The sequence below is a fragment of the Sinocyclocheilus anshuiensis genome, unplaced genomic scaffold, assembly GCF_001515605.1.
Source record: "Sinocyclocheilus anshuiensis isolate Anshui unplaced genomic scaffold, SAMN03320099.WGS_v1.1 scaffold553, whole genome shotgun sequence".
Taxonomy (NCBI): Eukaryota; Metazoa; Chordata; class Actinopteri; order Cypriniformes; family Cyprinidae; genus Sinocyclocheilus; species Sinocyclocheilus anshuiensis.
The window spans coordinates 2,968,255-2,989,208 of record NW_015539821.1 but is presented as its reverse complement, the minus strand read 5'-3'; the positions used below and the strand labels follow the sequence as shown (position 1 = coordinate 2,989,208).

The 20,954-nt window shown below is 38.4% G+C and overlaps 1 protein-coding gene and 1 long non-coding RNA gene across 2 annotated transcripts in view; both read left to right on the top strand.

The window, feature by feature from the left end:
- Positions 1-3,079: 3,079 nt before the first annotated feature.
- Positions 3,080-6,059, top strand: LOC107684157 (uncharacterized). Its single transcript, XR_001633819.1, has 3 exons — positions 3,080-3,196; positions 5,063-5,812; positions 5,904-6,059. It is a non-coding gene; the product is annotated as an uncharacterized LOC107684157 (long non-coding RNA).
- A 1,298-nt stretch (positions 6,060-7,357) lies between these two features.
- Positions 7,358-20,954, top strand: part of LOC107684138 (E3 ubiquitin-protein ligase rnf213-beta-like) — a 28,004-nt gene continuing 14,407 nt past the window's right edge. The window contains exons 1-27 of the mRNA XM_016480350.1: positions 7,358-7,505; positions 7,603-7,816; positions 7,914-7,969; positions 8,071-8,233; positions 8,315-8,458; positions 8,681-8,779; positions 9,163-9,291; positions 9,474-9,633; positions 9,786-9,953; positions 10,042-10,191; positions 10,632-11,236; positions 11,328-11,487; positions 11,567-11,784; positions 11,967-12,110; positions 12,289-12,441; positions 12,611-13,802; positions 14,182-14,366; positions 14,492-14,641; positions 14,743-17,946; positions 18,143-18,856; positions 19,139-19,275; positions 19,368-19,466; positions 19,575-19,708; positions 19,792-19,908; positions 20,244-20,293; positions 20,408-20,564; positions 20,661-20,796. Of these exons, the coding sequence (XP_016335836.1) occupies positions 7,420-7,505; positions 7,603-7,816; positions 7,914-7,969; positions 8,071-8,233; positions 8,315-8,458; positions 8,681-8,779; positions 9,163-9,291; positions 9,474-9,633; positions 9,786-9,953; positions 10,042-10,191; positions 10,632-11,236; positions 11,328-11,487; positions 11,567-11,784; positions 11,967-12,110; positions 12,289-12,441; positions 12,611-13,802; positions 14,182-14,366; positions 14,492-14,641; positions 14,743-17,946; positions 18,143-18,856; positions 19,139-19,275; positions 19,368-19,466; positions 19,575-19,708; positions 19,792-19,908; positions 20,244-20,293; positions 20,408-20,564; positions 20,661-20,796 (8,924 nt within the window). The 5' untranslated portion in view covers positions 7,358-7,419. The remainder of the gene's footprint in view (positions 7,506-7,602; positions 7,817-7,913; positions 7,970-8,070; positions 8,234-8,314; positions 8,459-8,680; positions 8,780-9,162; positions 9,292-9,473; positions 9,634-9,785; positions 9,954-10,041; positions 10,192-10,631; positions 11,237-11,327; positions 11,488-11,566; positions 11,785-11,966; positions 12,111-12,288; positions 12,442-12,610; positions 13,803-14,181; positions 14,367-14,491; positions 14,642-14,742; positions 17,947-18,142; positions 18,857-19,138; positions 19,276-19,367; positions 19,467-19,574; positions 19,709-19,791; positions 19,909-20,243; positions 20,294-20,407; positions 20,565-20,660; positions 20,797-20,954) is intronic.

Sequence of the window (20,954 nt, the reverse complement as noted above, 5' to 3'; positions counted from 1 at the left end):
ACAACCTAGTATGAGAGCCTGTTCTAGTACACCCCCAAAACAAAATCAAGACTTTGTAAAAGAGCATAATAGGACCCCTTTAAGAATGACGGTTTCACAGTCCGTTGTATTTTGAGTCCTTCACATTCTATCAAGTTCAAACTTGTAGCCAATCAGCAGTAAGGGGCTTGTCTACTCATGATGGGGAGGAGAGAGCGCTCAGTGCACAGGGCGGACATTAGCCGAGCCGAGCGACGACAGAAAGATAGAGATGGCGTCTGCAGAACAAAAGAAGGCTTACGATAAGGCTAGAAGTAGGACCTGTGTAAATATCGGATCAGCTTTCTAGCGCTGGAGAGAACTCAAGGAGCGGGAAGGCCTGCGATCTGTCTTTGAGCCTGCAACATGTGCACGCACTCTATGTCTTCTGTTTCCAGGCATTTATCCGCGGCAACATTCCGACCTCTGCCTTTGCCTCTTGTGCCGGGTGTTGAACGTCGTCTTCTGCGTGAAACGGAGCTAAACCATTCACGTTAAAACACACAGTACTACCGAAACACATGCAACCTCTATTACCATAGTAACACACATTGGTTTCACTTATTGATGACATCATACCCTCGGCCGGCTGGCACAGCAAATTCCGCCATAGTTGTTGCCTGGGTTGCATACGTATGTGTGGGGCGGAGCTATCAAAATAGGGGCGAGACCCTTTTGAGGTAGGGGCGTGTTTGTTTTGGTGATTTGAAATATCAACATTGGCTACCAGAAATCACTTACCCCACCTTTAATACGATTTTAAACCTTAACTGTTTGACTGTCAGGCATGGTATGATTTTGACATGAATCAATATGTTTGTAGTCATCAACAGTGTTGGGAAGGTTACTTTGGAAATGTAATGGGTTACAGACTACAAGTTACCCTATTTAAATTGTAATAAGTAGAGTAACTATTTCAATTACTTTAATAAAGTAATGTAACTGATTACTTTTTGATTACTTTTCTAAATTTCTAATTTCTGTTAATCATTTTGAAACATTTAAACCAGCCAGGGTTAACCTTACAGTAATGTCAGACTTTCAAAATTCTTCATCACTTGAATTAAGATTATAATAATTTAATTTTAAAGCACAGCCACCACAAAATCAGACTTTAAGACTTCTTTTTACTTTGAGATCGTTCTGAGGTTAAATACAGATTTAAAATCATAACAATATATAGTTTAATATCTATATAATACTGTTTTTTAAAGCAAATCTTTGCATAGCAATGACAGGAAACACTGGAATCTAACAACGCCTTGGAAAAAAGTTAATCTTAAAAAATAAAGCATATACATAAACCCAAATAGTAAATAAAACAGTTATTGAATAAGCATGTGTCCTATTCTGTGTCCTAAACTCCTGAAACATTGGTGTCTTATATTTTAGAGCAGTCAATGCAGTTTGGGAAAGAAATCAATCAAATCTATGTGTGTGTATATATATACAGTATGTGCAAATATTCAGATGTAACCCCCTTTGTAATCATTAACATTTTCATAAGTAACTGTAATTTAATTACAGTAACTGTAAAAGATTACAGTTACATTTATTTTGTAAAAATTACGTAATTCCGTTACTTGTAATTAGTTGCTTCCCAGCACTGGTCATCAATATATACCAGATGATCAGCAAAAGAAATGTAGTTTGGCTGGTCTCCAAGTTTTGGATCTATGTTTTCTAAGGTTGTTTCTTGTCCCCTGGAGGAATGTGGTGTGTGTGAAGACAACCAAGCAGGACACGGATCCTAAACATGCCAAAAAAGAAAGCTTTTCCAATTGCAAATAGACTTTAAATCAGTTATATCTAAAGTAAATTGCAAAAATCATCCAAGATGATTACCCTTGCTGCCCCCCACCAGTTTGTTAATTTTTTTAAAGACATAACTTTAGCATAAACCATAATACATAAACCAACTCTGTTGGTATCAGTTTAAGGCATGCTTGAACATTAAATGTGAAATGTGAATGTGTCCTTTAATCTCTCAGTTTTTATTTTACTGTAAACTCATGAGTGTGTTACATGTTTAAGTTATTGTAATTTTATACATTATATGGACATAATATCCATAAATGAATGGATAAATGAACAGCATCAAAACTGAATGGTCTAATTGGATTTTGCATTGTATAATGTACACCTTGGCATGAAATATTGGCACATAATGGAAATACTTACAAAAAAAAAACTTATATAGTAATATAATATATAGTAATATAGTATCAAATATAGTAGCCTAATAAAATTACTTTGGGTTGTCATGCAAGGTCAGGCTAGGAACTATACTCTCATTCCGGTGTAATAATCAAGGAACTTTGCTGCTGTACCATGGGTGCAGCAGGCGCAATGATATTACGCAGCGCCTGAAAATAGTCCCCAGCTAGGTAACTTTCAATATGCCTATTTTCAGGCGCTGCGTAATATCATTACGCCTGGAATGAGAGTATAGTTCCTAGCCATATCGGCCTAGAAAATCGCAACTTTTCATTTTCTGTCGGTCTTAGTACACGATGTAACTACAGAAGAGTCAAGTTTTAAAAAGGAAAAATATAGAAACTCTTTGGTCATTTTTGAGCGAGATGCTAATGGTCTAATCAGATTCAATGATCTATGCTAAGCTACAGCTAAAAGTGCTACCGCCAGACCTGGAGATCAGCTGAATGGATTCGAAAACGGTAAAACTCAACTGTTTAACTCTACACTCTAAAAAATGCTGGGTTAAATATAACCCAGTGCTGGGTAAAATAGGGACAAACCCAGCAATTGGGCTGTTTTGACCCAGCGGTTGGGTTACTACCCAGAAGGTTGGGTTAAACATTTAACCCAACCGCTGGGTCAAAACAGCCCAATTGCTGGGTTTGTCCCTATTTTACCCAGCACTGGGTTGTATTTAACCCAGCATTTTTAGAGTGTAGGGGAGTTGGAAAATGAGCCTATTTTCAAAAATAGTGGAGTGTTCCTTTAAGCTTTCGTTAGTTGTGAGGAGGGAGCTGCCAGTGTATAGAAACCAGCTGGTGAAACGAAACCGAAAGTTTAGTGAATGCAATAAGAAGCCGAACGGAGGGGAACTGCAACACATAGTTCGGTTTGCTGACAGGAGTGAAGACTATTCAGGGAGAGCGACTCTCCAAAACATGCATCTGTCATCTTTTTACAATGCCAAGGATCAATTCAAGTATGTCATAATGCATGTTGTTGTTAATATTATAGGTAATCGCTTTGCAAACGATTCTGACAAAGGTTTAAGATTCATCTTTGTTTTCTAATATGCGGTTTTTAATTATATATTCTAAAATTTGCTACATTTAACTGCATTTAGACGCTTTTTACATTTATCTTTTCTGGAAATGTGTGAGGCAGTACTATGTCCGATAAAGGAAACCTAAGAGAAGTTATGAGGAAGTTGTTATTGATGATCAGAGATGGTTATGAGCATGGCCATATAGCCAGGGTTTGAAAATTAGTGAGGTCTGGGGTGGCCCGGGTGGGGTTAAGAATTGTGCTATAATAACCCCTACAAATAGGCCTACAACTCATTATATACACTAAACACTTTAGAGACAGACATGTAGATGTTTGTGAAAGATGTTTTATCTGTTTTGGAGGGATGAACATTGTACTACAATTATACCATATTTATTGCATCAAAGTTTATTTATACTTTACTACAGGTTAGGGGTGGATAATTTTATCAGTTGTTTATTATTCATGCAACAATATATGTTACTGTTATAGTTTTCATTAATAACCATTGCTATATAGATAATAACTTTGTCTAGTGATCTTATGAATGTTTTTAGCATGACTTTGTGAAAATGTAACTACTATACTGAAAGAAATAGCATAGACTTCTTCATGGCTGTTCTGTCGATTTGTGCTACCCTGTCAGATTTTGCTACCTCCCATTAAAACAGTGGGTATACAATTCGACAACGAAAAATTCTACCTGTAAAATTATGGTTTATTAGCGTCTACACCTACCACAACCCTAAACCTACCCTTACAGTAATGCAGATACGTTAAATATTGTTGTTCAGCATGAGAAAAAGGACGCAATATTGATGTGCGCATGCGCAGTAAACCCTGGTAGAACAATCTGACGTGTTGGATAAAATGTCAGGACACCTGTGTGATCAGTGTTGCCAGATATTGCTATGAAAACAAATAAAACCCGTAAAAACGTAAAATGAATAAAACATTAACTCAAATAATTTCAAATCCTTTGCAAATAACATAAGATAAATATATCGCTAAACCTAAACTACAACTTCCCACTTTGTTAACTTTCTAAAGTGCCAAATTAAGTGGAAAAGACGAGTCCAAAAGCGCTTATAATAGCTGGATCTGGCAACAATGCTCCCGCGCCCTCACTCTCAACTCTCTCAAGCCAGGTTCACTCCGCCAGCGTCTGACAGCAATCATTTTCATACCGCACGGACGCTAAACATTCTTGCAAACTGTCTAAACATGCAGACACTCATATGAGGAGTTTAAAATAGCAAATTCGTCATTCAGAGAACAAATTTTATTTTTGAACATGAAAAATTTACCGAGGTCCGGACCTCGGTGACCTCTGGCTACAGGCATTGTTATGAGATTATTAAGAGCTGTGGAAAAACATAAAACCTTGTTATTAATTTTTTTTTTATGAATCCTTGCAGTCACTAAGGCTATACAATATTCTGATTCCTAATGAAAATTTACCATAGTCATTGTATAGTAACCATATTTTAACTGTATAGTTTTCGCTGTGACTATAATTACCACTGTTAAAATCATGGATGGCTCCTTGCCATGGTTAGACAATGGTTTCTGTAAAGCAAACTATGGCATATATAGAAAAATCAAACACATGTTAAAAACAATACTGCAGCAGTACCTCCCTCACTACTGATTAATAGTAGTAGACCTAGTAAAACCAAAATTAAATTAAATAAAAAAATGGATATAATTATATATATATATATATATATATATATACATTACATACACACTTATATAATATTTAGCAGAATCTTTGACTTTTGAACCTCTTTTGCAGAAGGTAGAAAATGACAAGGAAAAGAAAGAGTGGAGAGAAAAGAAAGGCAGGTGCTCAGAAGAAGGGGGCCCAAAAAAGAGATGGTAGCACACCTTCATCCAGAACACGTTCACAGAGCCAAACAAAAGGCACGCAAACTAGTCACCCAAGCCCGGCCAGATCCAGATCCAGATCCAGAGGCCATGGACGGCACAGCACGGGTGCAGCAGAGCCTGAACAACTGAGTAAAGATGTTCAGACTCAAACAAGCTCAAGTAGGCTTGAAAACAAGGAGACTCAGACGGAGACTGTCAGTCAAGTAACACAGCAAACACAAACAGAGCTCAATGGCAACACAGAGACCACAGAAGTTTCACAGCCAACAGAACTCAATCCTGAAGATGTTAAGATGGAGGTGGAAACTGGCCTGTCAAGGAACAAAGGAAATTAAAGCGATGGAGAAAAGAATGAAAGTGTTGAGAGGAAGAAAAGAAAAGTGAGTGAAACAAGGGAACCTACAGAGGAGACAAAAGAAAGGACCAAACTATCAGATGGTTGCAGAGAACAAGATGAAGATAAGCAGAAAGATGCAGACACAAAGGAAAAACATTCAGGAGGAGATTCACAGAAAGACCCAGTCAAGTCAGGAACAGAAGAACCAAAATCGTACGCAGCAGCCGCTACAGCAGAAAATACTAAAGAATCTAAGGAGAAGAGAAATCAGACAGCAGAGAATCAGGCCAGCTCAATGGAAAGCAAAAGAGCTCAGAGGTTTGTAGCCTTGTGCTTATGCCAAATGTTTGACTTAAGTAGATGTATGACTTCTGTTCTGATGCATGCTTTCTATTTTTTGTTTTATTAGAAAACCTTCCCCAGTGAGGCATCCAGCTGAAGCACCAATGTTCACCTTTTACATTTATGCTGTTCTGGACAAAAGATTCCGATTTAACAAATTGTATGATTCCCTGTTGCTCGTTCCCCGTCAAGGGAATGAAACTATTAAACTAGATATTAAAAACTTTAGGTAAGTTTCTCATTAATTTCCATTTTCATTTCATTTCCTATATACAGTACACACACACACACACACACACACACACACAATTGTCTATAGTGTAGACTGGTAAATGCAATATGCACGAGAACATGTAACTGATGTTAAGTAATGAGAGCTTTGCTTTGTAAAGTGTGAGTATATTTTATGGTCATGTTATTTCTTGTTACTTAGGGGCCTACGCCAGGATGGCTATTTGATTGAAGCAACATTTTCAGTTCCAGAAAGCGCTGTGAGAGGTTGCACAATAAAATATATGTATGCAGTGCATCAGAGACAAAAGCAGACCATGGAAATAGCAGTGAGATTTGTTGAGATCCCTGCTGACAATACTGTGAAAGGTACCAAAATCTGAAAAAAAAATGTTTTTGGACTATTTCCTGTACATGGTGTGATAATAATGCCTCGTCTTATTGTTGCATTTCCAGAACTTCACCTTTATGAAGGCTATATAAGCTGTTCAAACCCAGTATCTGTTCAAGAGTGGTTTAAGAGTTGGTTTCAGTCTGAAAAAAAAGACATTTGCAAAGGCTGGGAGACCTCTGCTCGTGTGTTATTGGACAGTATTTTTCAGAAATGGCAGCCATCTAACCCTGAGAGGAACAAGACATTTATACAACAACTAAATGATTACAAAAAAGGTTTTCAATCAAGCTGGGTGCAATTCCCTGAGGGACTCGCACCATCTCCAATAAAAGTATGTGTGAGCTTTTTAAGGCTTTATTCCTTTTAAGAAAACTACAGCAGAGTAAAATGACTATAAGTGGACTCATTTTTGTTTTAGGTCTCAGATCTCATTTCTGCTAAACTAAGTATGATTTTGAAAGGAGATTCAGAAGTAAAAAAATCAGAGAGCTCAACTGGGATCAAATCATTGCAAGTGGCCCTCTCAGTGTTCCGGGTGTGCCAGGCCTGTGGTGTGGATCTCAGCACAAAGGACTGGGGTAAACTTTGCCAAGTTGTCTCTAAATGGACTGCTTCTCTTGGGGAAATGCAAACAACCCTAACAGCTATACCATTCATTGACTTGTGAGTAAGGTTTATTTGACAAATCTATGGTTTTAGAGAATTTGATTTTATTTGTATCCCTTAATACACAGTATAATGCAAAGGTTTTCCTACTGAATAGTTGCTATTGTTTACATATATAGTGGGTATGTCTTTAAAGACACCACAATAATCATCATGATTTTGATGTCTTTACAGCACTGTGTTGGGACTGATGAATCTTTGTGCAAAGAATCTGATCTCAGAAGTGGTGTTACTTGTTCCTGTCCTTCATTTACTGAGAAAGCCAGGGGCAAAGTCAGATCCAGGCTCAGCTATGAACGAACAGAGATGGGCAGGGCTTGAAAACATAGAGTATCCATCTTTTAGGGAGAGAATTAGAGGACTCCCTGACAAAAGGAGGTCTGTCTGAATACTTTTAGAGGAGCATTTTTATTATCAAAATTTCATAATGACTTGAACATGAATATGAGAGATACATGTCTTCCTAAATTTGCAGCATGGTCCTTCGGCTGATCAAAGATCACTTATCAATGACCAAGGATAATCCTTACTTGTTGAAAAGTTGGCTTTCCATTGTGGCATTTGAGGATGTCCCTGAGTTTGTCCAGTTGACAGGAATTGATCCTGAACTCCTGATCCAGATCCTGATGTATAGAATGAAGGAGGCTGAACAAAACACTAATTCCAACCGTACAGACAAAAACCTTGAGGTATCTGATTAAAGGCATATAGCTTGCTTTCCAGGTTTTGCATTTGGCACAGAAAGAACATTTTCATACCAACAAATGTTTGCTTTTTAAATTGCAGGCAGCTGAAAAGGTTCTTAACCTCTTGTTGAAGAGGATTGAGGAGGACAGAGAACGGTACACAAGTTTATTAAATGTGGTATTTTTTTAACTTAGTAATCTTGTTCTTAAAATTTTGATATTAGGCAGGTATTCATGCAGAATTTCTTTAATTACAGAATCACAGAGTCCAAGTCATCTGGCTTAATCCTTCGGTGTTACAGAAATGTTCACAAGAGCGTTTGCAAAATCGCTCGACTTGTCCCACAATACAGAGTCCCAGTGCTCTCGTCACAACTCCTGCTTAAAATGGCTGAAATTCATCATGATCATTTTTCAAAGGTACTGTATCAATGAGATCTTTGTGAAAGTAATTTTAAGGGTGGTATTGTGTCTCTGTAAGCAAATTATTTTCATTTGCAGGCTGGAGAGGAAATGAAACAAAAGCAAAATCAGCTTTTGTCCATGCTTAATGACATTCAAATGGATTTCAGTAAATGGAGAGATGGGCTGCTACACAATCCTCTGATGCAGGAGTTCAGATTTTCTTACCCTAGAGAAATACAGGTGTAGTAATTAGTACAACTGATCAACTTAAAGGTTATGCTAGACTTTAAGAATGCAAAACTTCTTCAGACACTGTTCGCTGTTCTTTGAATTCCACCAGGAGGTCAATTTGTATCTTTTAGAACCTTTATCAGTCAAATGTCTTTGTACAGGTCAGAGAACTTGGTAGGTGACTGGAACTGTAAAATAGTAATTTTTGGTTTTGTTAATTCTTCTTTGTAGTTGTGGAATGAATTGTATGGGATTGAGTGTTCAGTACCAGGCGTCTCTGAAAGCTGGAAGGGTTCATTAGACCGAGACCTGAGAAAGAGACTGTCCCATGTAAGATAAAAACTTGGTAACACTTTATTTCGATAGTCCACTTTAGACATTCTATTAACAGTAAGTAACTTTGCAACTACATGTCAACTAGCAGTTAGTAGAGTATTAGTACACTGACTGCTTAATATCGTCTAACACTTTCTTTGTCAACTTATTCTACTAACCCTAAACCTACCCTAACAGTCTACTCTGAGAGTTAGTAGACATGTAGATGCAAATTAATGAGAATTAGTTGACATGTAGTTACAAAGTTACTTATAGTTAGTAGAATGTCTAAAGTGGACTATCGAAATAAAGTGTAAAAAAAACTTTATTTTATAAGTAGCCTACATACATTGAAAATTGTACGTAATGTATGTCACCATCCTCCTTTTGTTTTTCAGATGTCTAACACTGACAAGATTGTTGTATGCTGTCTGGTGATGTCAGCAAAGACTATCGAGAATAGTCATGCAAACCTTCAGTCTTGTTTCGAAGAGATGTGTCAGGTTGCTGTTAAGAACCAGTGTCAGGTAATGTCAACTTTTCATGCTAAAAGAATTATATTTTTTATTATTTTTGCAGTATTGTTGTACTATATGTGTCACTCATTCTCTTGTTTTCTGTTTACAAAAAAAAAAAAAAAAGTGCACTGGTGTATTTGTAAATACTTGTACATCTTGTTCTGGTACCTTTTTGTATTTTTTTCTTGCAGGCAAATAAGGAAGGAGACCTTTTACACCATATTTTTACCAAGTCCATTTCATGGCCTGTTGTGTCCTCCATTATTGTGGAGTCAGCAGCTCGCTTTGGAGAGGATCATGAAGGTCGTCTACTGGACCCACAGTCAGCAATCAACTTCCTCTTGTCTCAAGGTGCAGTGACTGGGTCTTACAAGTTAACAACAAAGTGAACAGACAGAAAATGAACACTTGGACACAGTTTAAGAATCCTTCATGTATATACCTAAATACATTATGGGCAGCAGTTGTTCATTAACATTGTGTCTTATGTTTCATTTTCACAGACAAATGGAATCAGTGGAAGTTGGAAGATGATGCTAGTCGTTTAATATCAGCTAGTCAATCATTCTTAGGTTCTCTAATTCAGACCCTTTGCCAGGGAAGTATACCCCTGGGCCACCTTAAGACCATCTTTAAGTCTAAAAGTCCATTTCAGAAGCTTTACAACCAGTGTAAGTGTTATGCACTTAGTATCATTACAACGTATAGAGGTCTCTTTCAACACAAGCTTATTCATCTTTTTGTTTATTTTGAAATTAGACAAGAAGAACAACAAAGAAGAGAATATCTCAATCAATGTGTCAGAGCTACTCAGTCAAAGAGAAGATGACTTGAAAGCCTTTGAACAACAGAAGGAGTACATGACCAACCTTATTAATATGCTGGGGAAGATTACTGATGTCATAGATGGTAAGGAAGTTACCTTAGGACAGGGGTTTTCAAACTTTTTTTATGCCAGGGACCCCCAAATATGACGAACCCCTTGTGAGGGACCCCCTTCCTAAACTATGAAGATGAAAGACCCATTTATACTGTGTCAGAAGAGTGTGATATTATAAAGACAATGTGTTTCCAAAACTAAATAATTGGCATTTATTTTGTTGCATTACCTGGAGACAAAGCAAATTATTCAAATATTTTCTGTAAATTATTTACTTTGTATTAAGTTGACAGTGAAAAGAAGTTAAAACATTTTTTTTTTTTTGTTACTGTTAAAAACAAAAGCCATGAATAGAATTACGGGGGGGAAAAAATCATGATTAATGTCATGATTTCTGAATGAGAATAATACTAAAGTTGGTAATTGTATTTACACTAATTGCATTAAAATTGTCATGACTTTGCCTCAGTGCCAGAGATTTCTTCCCTTGAAGACATGGTCAAAACCAACCTGCAGACTGTAACTCTGGATAAACTGGTGGAAGTGCAGACATATTTCTCCAAAGAAGATCTTGACAAAAACAACACAAGGCGAGTGCTATTCTACAATGTTGATCTGCTAGTCCTAGACATGGCACGGGAGATGCATGAAGTGAAGACCAGCAACATTATGCTATCTTTATGGCAAGAAAAGGCAACCAAATATTTTATGCCTGGTCCTCTAGACCTTACAGAAGTCCATGACAGAATCTGGAATCATTGTCTCACTGACTTCCTCGAACTTGGTCGACGGATTGCAGTTGGAGAAACTTGTTTTAAAGAGGTGGACCAAGCTTTGAAATGGTGTGGGGACAGGGGTGAAGGAAATTGTTTAAAGAAAGAGCTCATTTTGTTGGCCACTATGCTGAAAAGCCATACGTCTCTGGAAGAGAAGTGGCCAGAGCATCGTCTCAGTCAGATTCAGGAATACAAACGCCTTTACCATGCTGCGGAATCTGCTGAGGTCATACTGAAAATAAAAGATAGTTTGGGATTACAAGGAGACTTCAGCCATATTCATAGCCTGATTCAAGTGGTAAGAGGCCAATCATTATTGTAATTGCATTATATTTAGTGTGTTTCTATTTTTGTTTAGATTTGTGAACATTTTATTCTTCTGTATATAGAGAGATGACTCATTCAAAGAAAACACTCTGGGTTCACTGAGTGATGACCTCATCAGATCCAGACAAAAACTGGCAGATGTCAAACGCCAGCACACAGCCTGTCTGAGGGCATTCTTGGATAGTGAGACTCTGATCAAATGGGTCAAAACGCAAATTCCAAGTAAGATTTTTTTTGATTTGTCTGTTTTATAGTGTTGATGTGTGGAAATTTTTTTTCATATTCAGTATGTTTCATTTAGGTTTAAGGGACCTGAAAGTCTTTATGGAACTGGCCACAATTTCTGCTGGAGAGAATGATGCAGATATTGATAGGCTAGCCAGTTTCGAGACTGTTGTGATGGGCTACGGCCCTTTGCTTTACTCACTACAAGAAAATGCAGGATTTGAAGAGTTTATTAAATGTGCTAAGCAAGTATGGGACACCCTTGACAAAGATGAGAAACTCCTGGATAAATTGGTTAGTTTCTGCAGACATTTAACTAATACAATAATTTAATTTCAATTGTTCTGTACCCCTCTAATCTTCCAATTAATAGGTCTTAAATTATGCTTATTTCTAATGCAATTTAAAACTGTCAAGTCACTGTCGTTCATACATGCTTTTAAAGAAGTGTTGCCGATATATTATCTTCTATACAGGTAGACTCCAGTCGGTGGTTGGATTGGCTGAAAGGTTTAAGGGAGACTCATGGCTCTGTTGAGCAATCGTCTTTGTCCATGGCCTCAGCTATCAACACTGGAGGCGTGTATCATGTGGGTTGGCCTAAAGATTTCAATGGGAAAGTGAGTAGACACTAGTATAACATTTTCAATGCTTAAAGTCAGACTTTTTTTACATTTCCACAAAAATGTTTCTTTAAATCACTTAAAGCATTCTATTAAGCAGACTTTCTGTGCAATAGGGGAGTTTGTGAACCTCTGTTTAGTAACAGAACAGTTTCTTCTTTTGATATGTTTGTAGACAGGTTTGGACAATGTCTTTTATGTGAAGGTGACAAAGAACGAACAAGCAAAGACATACAATCTTAATGAACTCTCAGAGCTGCAGAATAAGCTCATGCTTATGTCTTCTAAAGGGGAGCATGGAAGAGAGCAAGTCAACAAGTTTACTCAAGTGGGTCCATTATCACAATTGTTCACCAGCATTTTGCGAGAAATATTAAACTACTGGTGTCTAAAAACATAAAGTTCCAATAAAAGACCAGATCTCTATATTTACATAAGTTTATTAAAGGAAATGGGCATTAGTTTTGTGAAGACTTACCTCTGTTTTCATCTTGTAGGTTTTTGAAGGAGTCCAGAGGATGGGCCGCATCCTCCTTCAATTGCGCACATCGGGTAACATGCTCTTTCGAAACTGGGGGGCACAGATAACATGCAACCACCAAGATCAACCCTGCATTCAAGTTAGCTTTACCCTGTTGAGCAAGTGTGTTGTATATCATGGCGAAGTTGAAGTGGAGCTTCAGAAACTGTGTCGCTCTCTGGAGAACTTTCATAAAGACTGGTGTAACCACTTAACTAAGATACGCTCTCAGTACTACACACTGAATCATTACACTTCAGAACAAGTGGTCTTTCTTTGTGAATGGATCAACAGTGTTAGCATCAAAAGGAAACCTGTGCCACAACAAATGTGGCATCTTTTGACTCCTATTAAACCACACTGTACCTTAAATGACATCAGAGAGGCCTTTGAAAAAGCAACAGAGACAGAATCTATGGTGCAAGATGACATAGCAGAGGAATCAGAACAAAACAGTTATTTTGACCTGCCTTTGAGCTTACGTTTACTAGATGTTGGTACTGAATGCTTAGAGGACCTGTGGCAGCAATTTAAAGAGAACATGTCCAGGTTCCTTACCCACCATGTGGATGTCAAAACACTTGGACGATTCCTCTCCAATCTGTCTGCCATGAATCAAATGCACATCAAACGCAAGATTCCTCCTATTCTACAAGAGGGAAGGCCAAACCTTGTCCAGTGCCCTGTTGTGGAATTGATTAGCACAACTCTGTCTTTTTACACAGAGAGTCCACAGCATCCTCTTCCAACAACTGATGAGGTATTAATGTGCCAGGAGGAGACAACTGACGAGGAGGTGGAGATCTTCCTGCGCCGATGTCTAGGATTCCAAGGCACTGCAAGCAATCATCAGAAGATTTACACTCTGGTCAATCCAGGTTCACTGACTTATGATGTGAGTGTGGCACTGGTGGAATGCTTTGAGATGCTAGAAAGGAGTGCTGGGCCTCATTACCGTCTAGTGATGGTCTGTCCTGTAAACCAGGATAGATATGTCCCTTCCTTCTTCAGCAACTATAAAGTACAAACAGGTCTAAGTATATCTGCAGAAAGAATTAAAGACTATCTTGGCCATCACTTCTGTATCCCATCTGAGCTTGCTCCCCACTCAAAAGTCTATCCAAGGGAACTCTCTGTCTGGATGATTTCATCTGAACGTCCAGCTGTTGGTATGTATTAGATTTTTGTATATTGAAGTCAACATGAACAAAATGGACTCTATTTGCTTTTTTAATGCATTTTCTTGACTGTGTATTAATTAAAGGTGCATGTTACTGGAAAAAAAAGTGTTTTATCAAACTGTAATAATCTGCTTCGTCATTGCTTCTGAAGCGACGTTATATTCTGGGCTGATGTTATGAATCCCTTTTATTTTTAAATCCCTTTCCTCCAACCATTTATGTGTCCTAAGAAGTTGTCATTAAATATGTCACACTGGAAGTAAAATAGGTTGCGTTTCATGTTGTCTTTAAATATGGTGAAATGTTACCAAACATTATGCTGATACTCTTTTCTTTTTCTTTGGATCTTTTCCTATTCTTGGTGCAGGAAAGTCACTATATGTCAAGCGTCTATTTGAGCAGTTCAAAAGAGAGTTTCCAAGAGCCACCTGTCTAACAATCAGACTCACTGAGCCCTGCATTGACATGGATGGATTTGTCCAAACCCTGTCTGAAAGACTGGCTCCACTGAGAGAGCAGGACCCTGTGCTGTTGCACATTGATACTGCAGCAGTATGTTTTATTAAAAAATGTTTAGTCATTTTTGCTATATCATAACATGCACTATTATATACAGTACTAAATATGGGTCACTAATAACATTATAATTTGTCTCACTACATTTCTTTTTACATCAGTTGTGTCATGGCTTGGAGGAATTCCTATTCAAATTACTCATTCTAGGATGTCTTAGTGACAGCAAAGGAACTATATGGAGGAGAAATGCAGCTCACTTGGTGGCAATTGAAGCATTTCAGCAAGTTCAAAAGAGTCAAACCCAGATGGAGGTGCAAACCTACTTTTTCCATTTTGTTAAATTTTTGTTCTTTGAACAATTGTTGAGCTACAGGCATTAACCTGTATTTCTGCATTTTTTTTCTTTTTACAGATAACACATGGGTTTTTGCATACACTACCTACTATCTTCTGCAGACCTCCTAAAGATGTCAACGCTTTGGAGATCAGGAGAAAAAAAGAGGGTTACACATCCTTAGATCCATTGATGGATAATGAAGAGTTTAAAAGTGAGGCCATTCAGAGACCCTACCAATACTTGAAGAGATTCAACAGGAATGTGAACTTGGATCGTTTCAAATATCAAGCTCAATCTGTAGAAGGTGATCCAGTTGACTGTCTCCATCATCTTTTATCAAACTATGGATTGAAGGACCCATCATGGGCAGAAATAAAGCACTTTACCTGGTTCCTTAACCTGCAGCTTAAGGACTGTGAGAATTCCTTGTTCTGTGATCCAGACTTCCTTGCTGACAATTTAAGTGGCTTCAAGGACTTCATAGTAAAATTCATGATTCACATGGCTCAAGACTTTGCCTCTCCTTCCATTGACATCTCTGATGAGAGCCCCTTCTTTTTCTCTGAGAACGAAAATGAGGAAGATATCCTAGCCAAACTATCTATTCGAAAACAATGGGAAAATGAACCTCACATATACATCTTTTTCAATGCAGACCATTTCACCATGTCTTTCTTAGGATTCCATGTGCAGAAAAATGGGACAATTCTTAATGCAGTTGATCCAAGAAGTGGCAAAGTGTTAATGAGAAATGTGATGACACAAGATCTGTTTTCAGACATTGAGCGACAAAGAATTAACCTTTCTGAGAATTTTGATGACCTGTCCAGAGAAGACAAGATACGAAAAATTTCCTTTGTTGTTGGTGCCAAAAAAGGCTGGGAAAAAGGAAAATTTGATCCAGACCCTACGTATGAACTCACTACTGACAATGCCATGAAGATGTTGGCTATTCATATGAGATTCAGATGTGAGATTCCAGTGATCATCATGGGAGAAACTGGCTGTGGGAAGACACGGCTTATACGCTTTCTCTGTGATCTGCAACGTGAAGACAGAGATGTTGAAAACATGAAACTCTTCAAAGTTCATGGAGGTACTACTTCTGAGGTAATCTATAGGAAGGTGCAGGAAGCAGAAGAACTTGCTCAGAACAACCGTCAAAAATATGAACTTGACACAGTTTTGTTTTTTGATGAAGCCAACACAACTGAAGCAATATTTGCCATCAAGGAAGTGCTATGTGACAAAACTGTACAAGGGTACCCTTTGAAGAAAAATTGTGGTCTGAAAATAATTGCTGCCTGCAATCCATACAGAAGACACACACCCAAAATGATTGACCGCTTGGAGCGTGCTGGGCTAGGATACAGAGTGAAAGCTGAAGAAACAGAGGATCGCCTTGGTAAAGTTCCCATGAGACAGCTTGTGTACCGTGTGCACCCTCTACCCCCAAGCATGGTGCCCCTGGTATGGGATTTTGGACAATTAAGCGATTCAACAGAACTCTCTTATATCCGTCAAATTGTGCAAAAACAAATGAGAGATCATGAATTGCCCCATGCATGCCAGAGTGTAATCACAGAAGTTTTGGCTGCCTCTCAAAGATACATGCGTAGACAAGCAGATGAATGCAGCTTTGTAAGTCTTAGGGATGTGGAGAGATCAATGTGTGTCCTAGTTTGGTTTTACAACCACAGAGATGATCTTTTTCCAAAATGCCACTTGATTGAAATTGAGCTGATGACCTTGAAGTGCCTGGTGCTTGCCATGGGTGTTTGCTATTACCCATCACTTGAAAACAAAGGGGCATACTTAACGGATATGAGCAAATGCTTTCCTTTTCCGTTCAACTCCAAAGAGTCACTGGAGCAGGAGATAACTTCATGCCAAGACTTTTTTCTTGAGAAAATCCAAACAAGAGATACAATTGCCAAAAATCTGGCTTTGAAAGAAAATGTCTTCCTCATGGTGGTCTGCATTGAGTTGAGAATTCCACTCTTTCTGGTTGGCAAGCCAGGGAGCTCAAAATCGCTTGCTAAGACTGTTATAGCAGATGCAATGCAGCGCCAGGCCTCTCACTGCGACATATTCAAGAAATTCAAGGAAGTTCACATGGTGTCTTTTCAATGCAGCCCTCACTCAAGCCCTGAAGGAATCATTGGAACCTTTCGGAACTGTGCCCGTTTCCAAAAGGACAAGAATTTTGATGAGTATGTGTCAGTAGTTGTTCTGGATGAAATAGGACTTGCAGAGGACTCTCCTCAGATGCCATTGAAGACATTGCATCCCCTTCTAGAGGATGGATGCATAGACAGTGATAACCCACAGCCACATATGAAGGTTGGATTTGTTGGAATCTCAAACTGGGCTCTCGATCCAGCAAAAATGAACAGAGGTATTTTTGTGTCCCGTTGGGACCCAAGTGAGAAGGACTTAGTAGAGACAGCCGAAGGAATCTGCTCATCCTCCCATAACATTCTTCTCAAAATCAAGCACCTCCTGCCAAAGTTAGCAAAGGGCTACCTAGACATCTGTAAAACGGACAGTGAACAGTTCTTTGGACTCCGAGATTATTACAGCTTGGTGAAAATGATGTTTGCAACAGTCAACAGTTCAGATCAAGAGCCATCTGACAGTGAATTGGCAGAGGCTGTGTTGAGAAACTTCAGTGGACAAAGGGATGATTTTGATCCTCTTGATTACTTTCGGGATATCTTCCAGAGCTTTGAAGTCCAAAGGCCAAGTACACTGAAAATGATTGAACAAAATCTTGACCGCCACAGTGACAAAGAGTGCCGGTACCTTCTTTTGCTCACAACTAACAATGCTGCCTTGTACATTATCCAACACCATATTTTCTCCAAGGAGAACTATACATGCCCTGAAATTGTCTTTGGATCAGGATTTCCCAGAGACCAGGAGTATGCCCAGATATGTCGCAATGTGAGTAGAATAAAGGCATGCATGGAGACAGGTCGAACTGTCATCCTATTGAATCTCCTCAATTTGTATGAGAGCCTGTATGATGCCTTGAATCAATACTATGTCTGCTTCAGTGGACAGAATTATGTTGACTTGGGACTTGGTTCACATAGAGTAAAGTGTCGAGTTCACAAAGACTTCAGACTGGTTGTGGTGGAGGACCAGGAAAAAGTCTACAAAAGGTTTCCTGTTCCACTTAAAAACAGACTGGAGAAACACAAAGTTGATAGGAGTACAGATTTGACTCCTTGGCAGCACAGAGTTTTGGAGAAACTCAAACAGTGGGCACAAGAGTTCTCAAAAGTTCAGCAATCTGAATCTACTGAAGCAAATTTCAGCTTATCAGATGCCTTTGTTGGTTTCCATGGGGATGCTTGTGCCAGTGCACTTCTGCAGGCTTTAGAGAAAATATAGAAACGGGGCCATGATAAAGCTGCTCAAAATGACGAACTCCATTGTTTTGGAGAAACTCAAACAGTGGGCACAAGAGTTCTCAAAAGTTCAGCAATCTGAATCTACTGAAGCAAATTTCAGCTTATCAGATGCCTTTGTTGGTTTCCATGGGGATGCTTGTGCCAGTGCACTTCTGCAGGCTTTAGAGAAAATACAGAAATGGGGCCATGATAAAGCTGCTCAAAATGACGAACTCCATTGCATTCCCAAGTACGAGAATGAGATCAGTGAACAAAGTAAAGAGGGCTCTAATATTAATGTGGCTAAGGACGTATACATGAAGAAAAAGGAGAGTGAGGCTCATCACATTGATGAAGATGAAGATATGACAGAGTCTCAAGAGGAAATGAACAAATTCCCTGATGAGACACAAGGAGAGAGTACCTCAGTGGAAGTTGACAACGAGCTACAGAATAACGAGCAACAGAATGCAGAAATTCATGAAGACATTGAGAACCTTGGAGATACTTCTGATCTTGTGAAAATGGATGAAGAGCCTGTTGACATAGAGACAAGAGACTCAAACAAAACCATGGACGAGGAAGAGGAAGTCTATGAAACTGCCAAAAGCTTTCTCTTGAATTGTGCATCACCAGACTCGGTACTTAGGTTAAAGTATTCGGAATTTGGAAATCAGGAGAGAGACAAACTTCAGAGAATGTATTTCCATCAGCAAAGCCATCAATCTCTCAGAGACCTATTAGACAACCATCTGAACAAAAATGATCAGGACAAGAGCAGATTCTTGGAGGTAATGCTTGTAAGACTTTTAAGCAGCATGTTTACTTGATTTTATGTCTTACACTGTGTCACAACAGCATAGAAACTATGACGATGATAATCTCAGGTGCTGATTGTGTCTCTGATTGGCTGTGATTTTTGATCGATTCTGTCGCATCGTGTAGCTATGTTGAGTCTCGTATGGACAGACAAATTGTTTGTTGCTGGAATCTTATCATGTCACGTCTGGTCGGGACATGGTGTTATATCTACCAATTTACCTTGCAAAATCAATGCATATGTTTTCTGTTAGGTAACCACGTTCTCCAGTCTTCTCACTGAAGCTGATGTGAGAAATCTTGCCCCGGCCTTGGATTTGTCCACTGAGCGGTTTCTTCTGCTCTCTTTACACCAATTTGACACAGAAGCTTCTTTTTGCAACAAGATACGGTAATGTTTATATTATTTTTGTTGACTTTATTCAGTACCTTTCACAACAAATGGTCAACAATTTTCAAAACATTGTACCTCTTTTTCCAAAGGTCCTTCCTGAGGCAATCTGGACTTTCTCTGTACATTCTTTTGGTTCAGATGGACATGGAAGAGTCATTGTGCAAAAATGAACTTATTGCTTCGGCAAAGTAAGTCCCTTTAATGCTGGTTAAATCAGATTTCAATTTATTAACACCCTGTATAACAGGAGTCAAAATCATCTTTAATGTCATTTTATGTGACTTCTCTTACCTTAGATACTGCACCATGAATGAAATCCTGTCCTTAAAGTCAGATGAGTGCAACGTCTATACTGTGTTTATCACAAAGCTCTCCCGAATTGGGGAACAATGTAGAACAAGTGGCAACAAGTACATTGGCTTTCAAGGAGGTAAGTTTTTTTGGCAGGTGAAACATTTGCAGTATGTTTAGGTATTGTCAAATAATTATTCTTAAGTATCTTTTTTACTAAAGGAGTTTGGCTATCAGCACATATTGATGACCTCAGAGATTCCGGTGACATGAGCTTAAATCTTAAGGCTTTTTGTGGAATACCTATAAGTAAACTCATCTCCCAGAAAGTCGAGTCAGGTATGTAAGGTACCAACAACCAAAAGCTGACAGCAACTTGGACATTTAAACAATCCCCTAACCCTTTGTATTAAAACATTTGAAACATAAAATTATACTTCAGATCATGCAGCTTGTTGAGGTAAAGTGTTAGTGATTCATCTTAAAATTTCTACCTGATGGGCAATAAAAATCCCACAGACTTGCACTGAAGGAAAGACTCAAGCCATATTTAGGGTCTAAAAATACCTAGAACACCCTAGCAACACCATGTATTGTAGTTGTAAACTTTACAAGCACAACTCACATTTTCTTCATGAATTAAAAAAAAAAAATGTTTATATATATATATACAGATTTCAATGAATCAGAGGAAATGGATACAAGTGGAGCAGAAAGTGAGAGGGTAAAATCCTTTAAGCTCACAATAGATTGGTTTAAACATATACATCAGAGATGTGCTATATCAAAAATAATTTCATACCTCCTGACAGAAATACTGTGTTTGATTGGTTGTCAGGGAGATTTAGTGCATCTACACAGTTTGTCTCTATTGAGATCCTGCACCCAGAAAGCTGTTTCATTGCTGAGAGATACAGGCAAAAAAACCTCCAGGAGTATGGAGCGCATGAACATGTTGCTTGGCCTTCTGAGAGGTGACCCTGGGCGAATAGGAGGTCAGCTGGTTTTATGTCCATTGTTGTCACAATTAAGCCCCTGTACTGTGTATGTAAAATACCATTGAAAAAATGTTTGTGCATTTGTATTTTAAGTACGGTTCCAGAAAGTGTTGCTAAGGAGGCTGGTGTTTGCACTGATGCAGAAGGAGGAAATAATTCCTAATGCAGAAGACTGGGTTTATAAAGTGGCAAAGAACCGTGAAGCTCTGCAGGAAGGTGGAACACTTAGGTACTCCAGTACTGTAATGCAACTAGCATTATCTCTATCTATCTCAGATGTTTAAAAACAGCCAGTGCTTAGTGCAGATTTTATTATGTTAATCAGAAAGGGTCAGATAAAAATCTCAGATAATTAAAACTTGTGTGGAAAAAATAATGGTGTGGAAC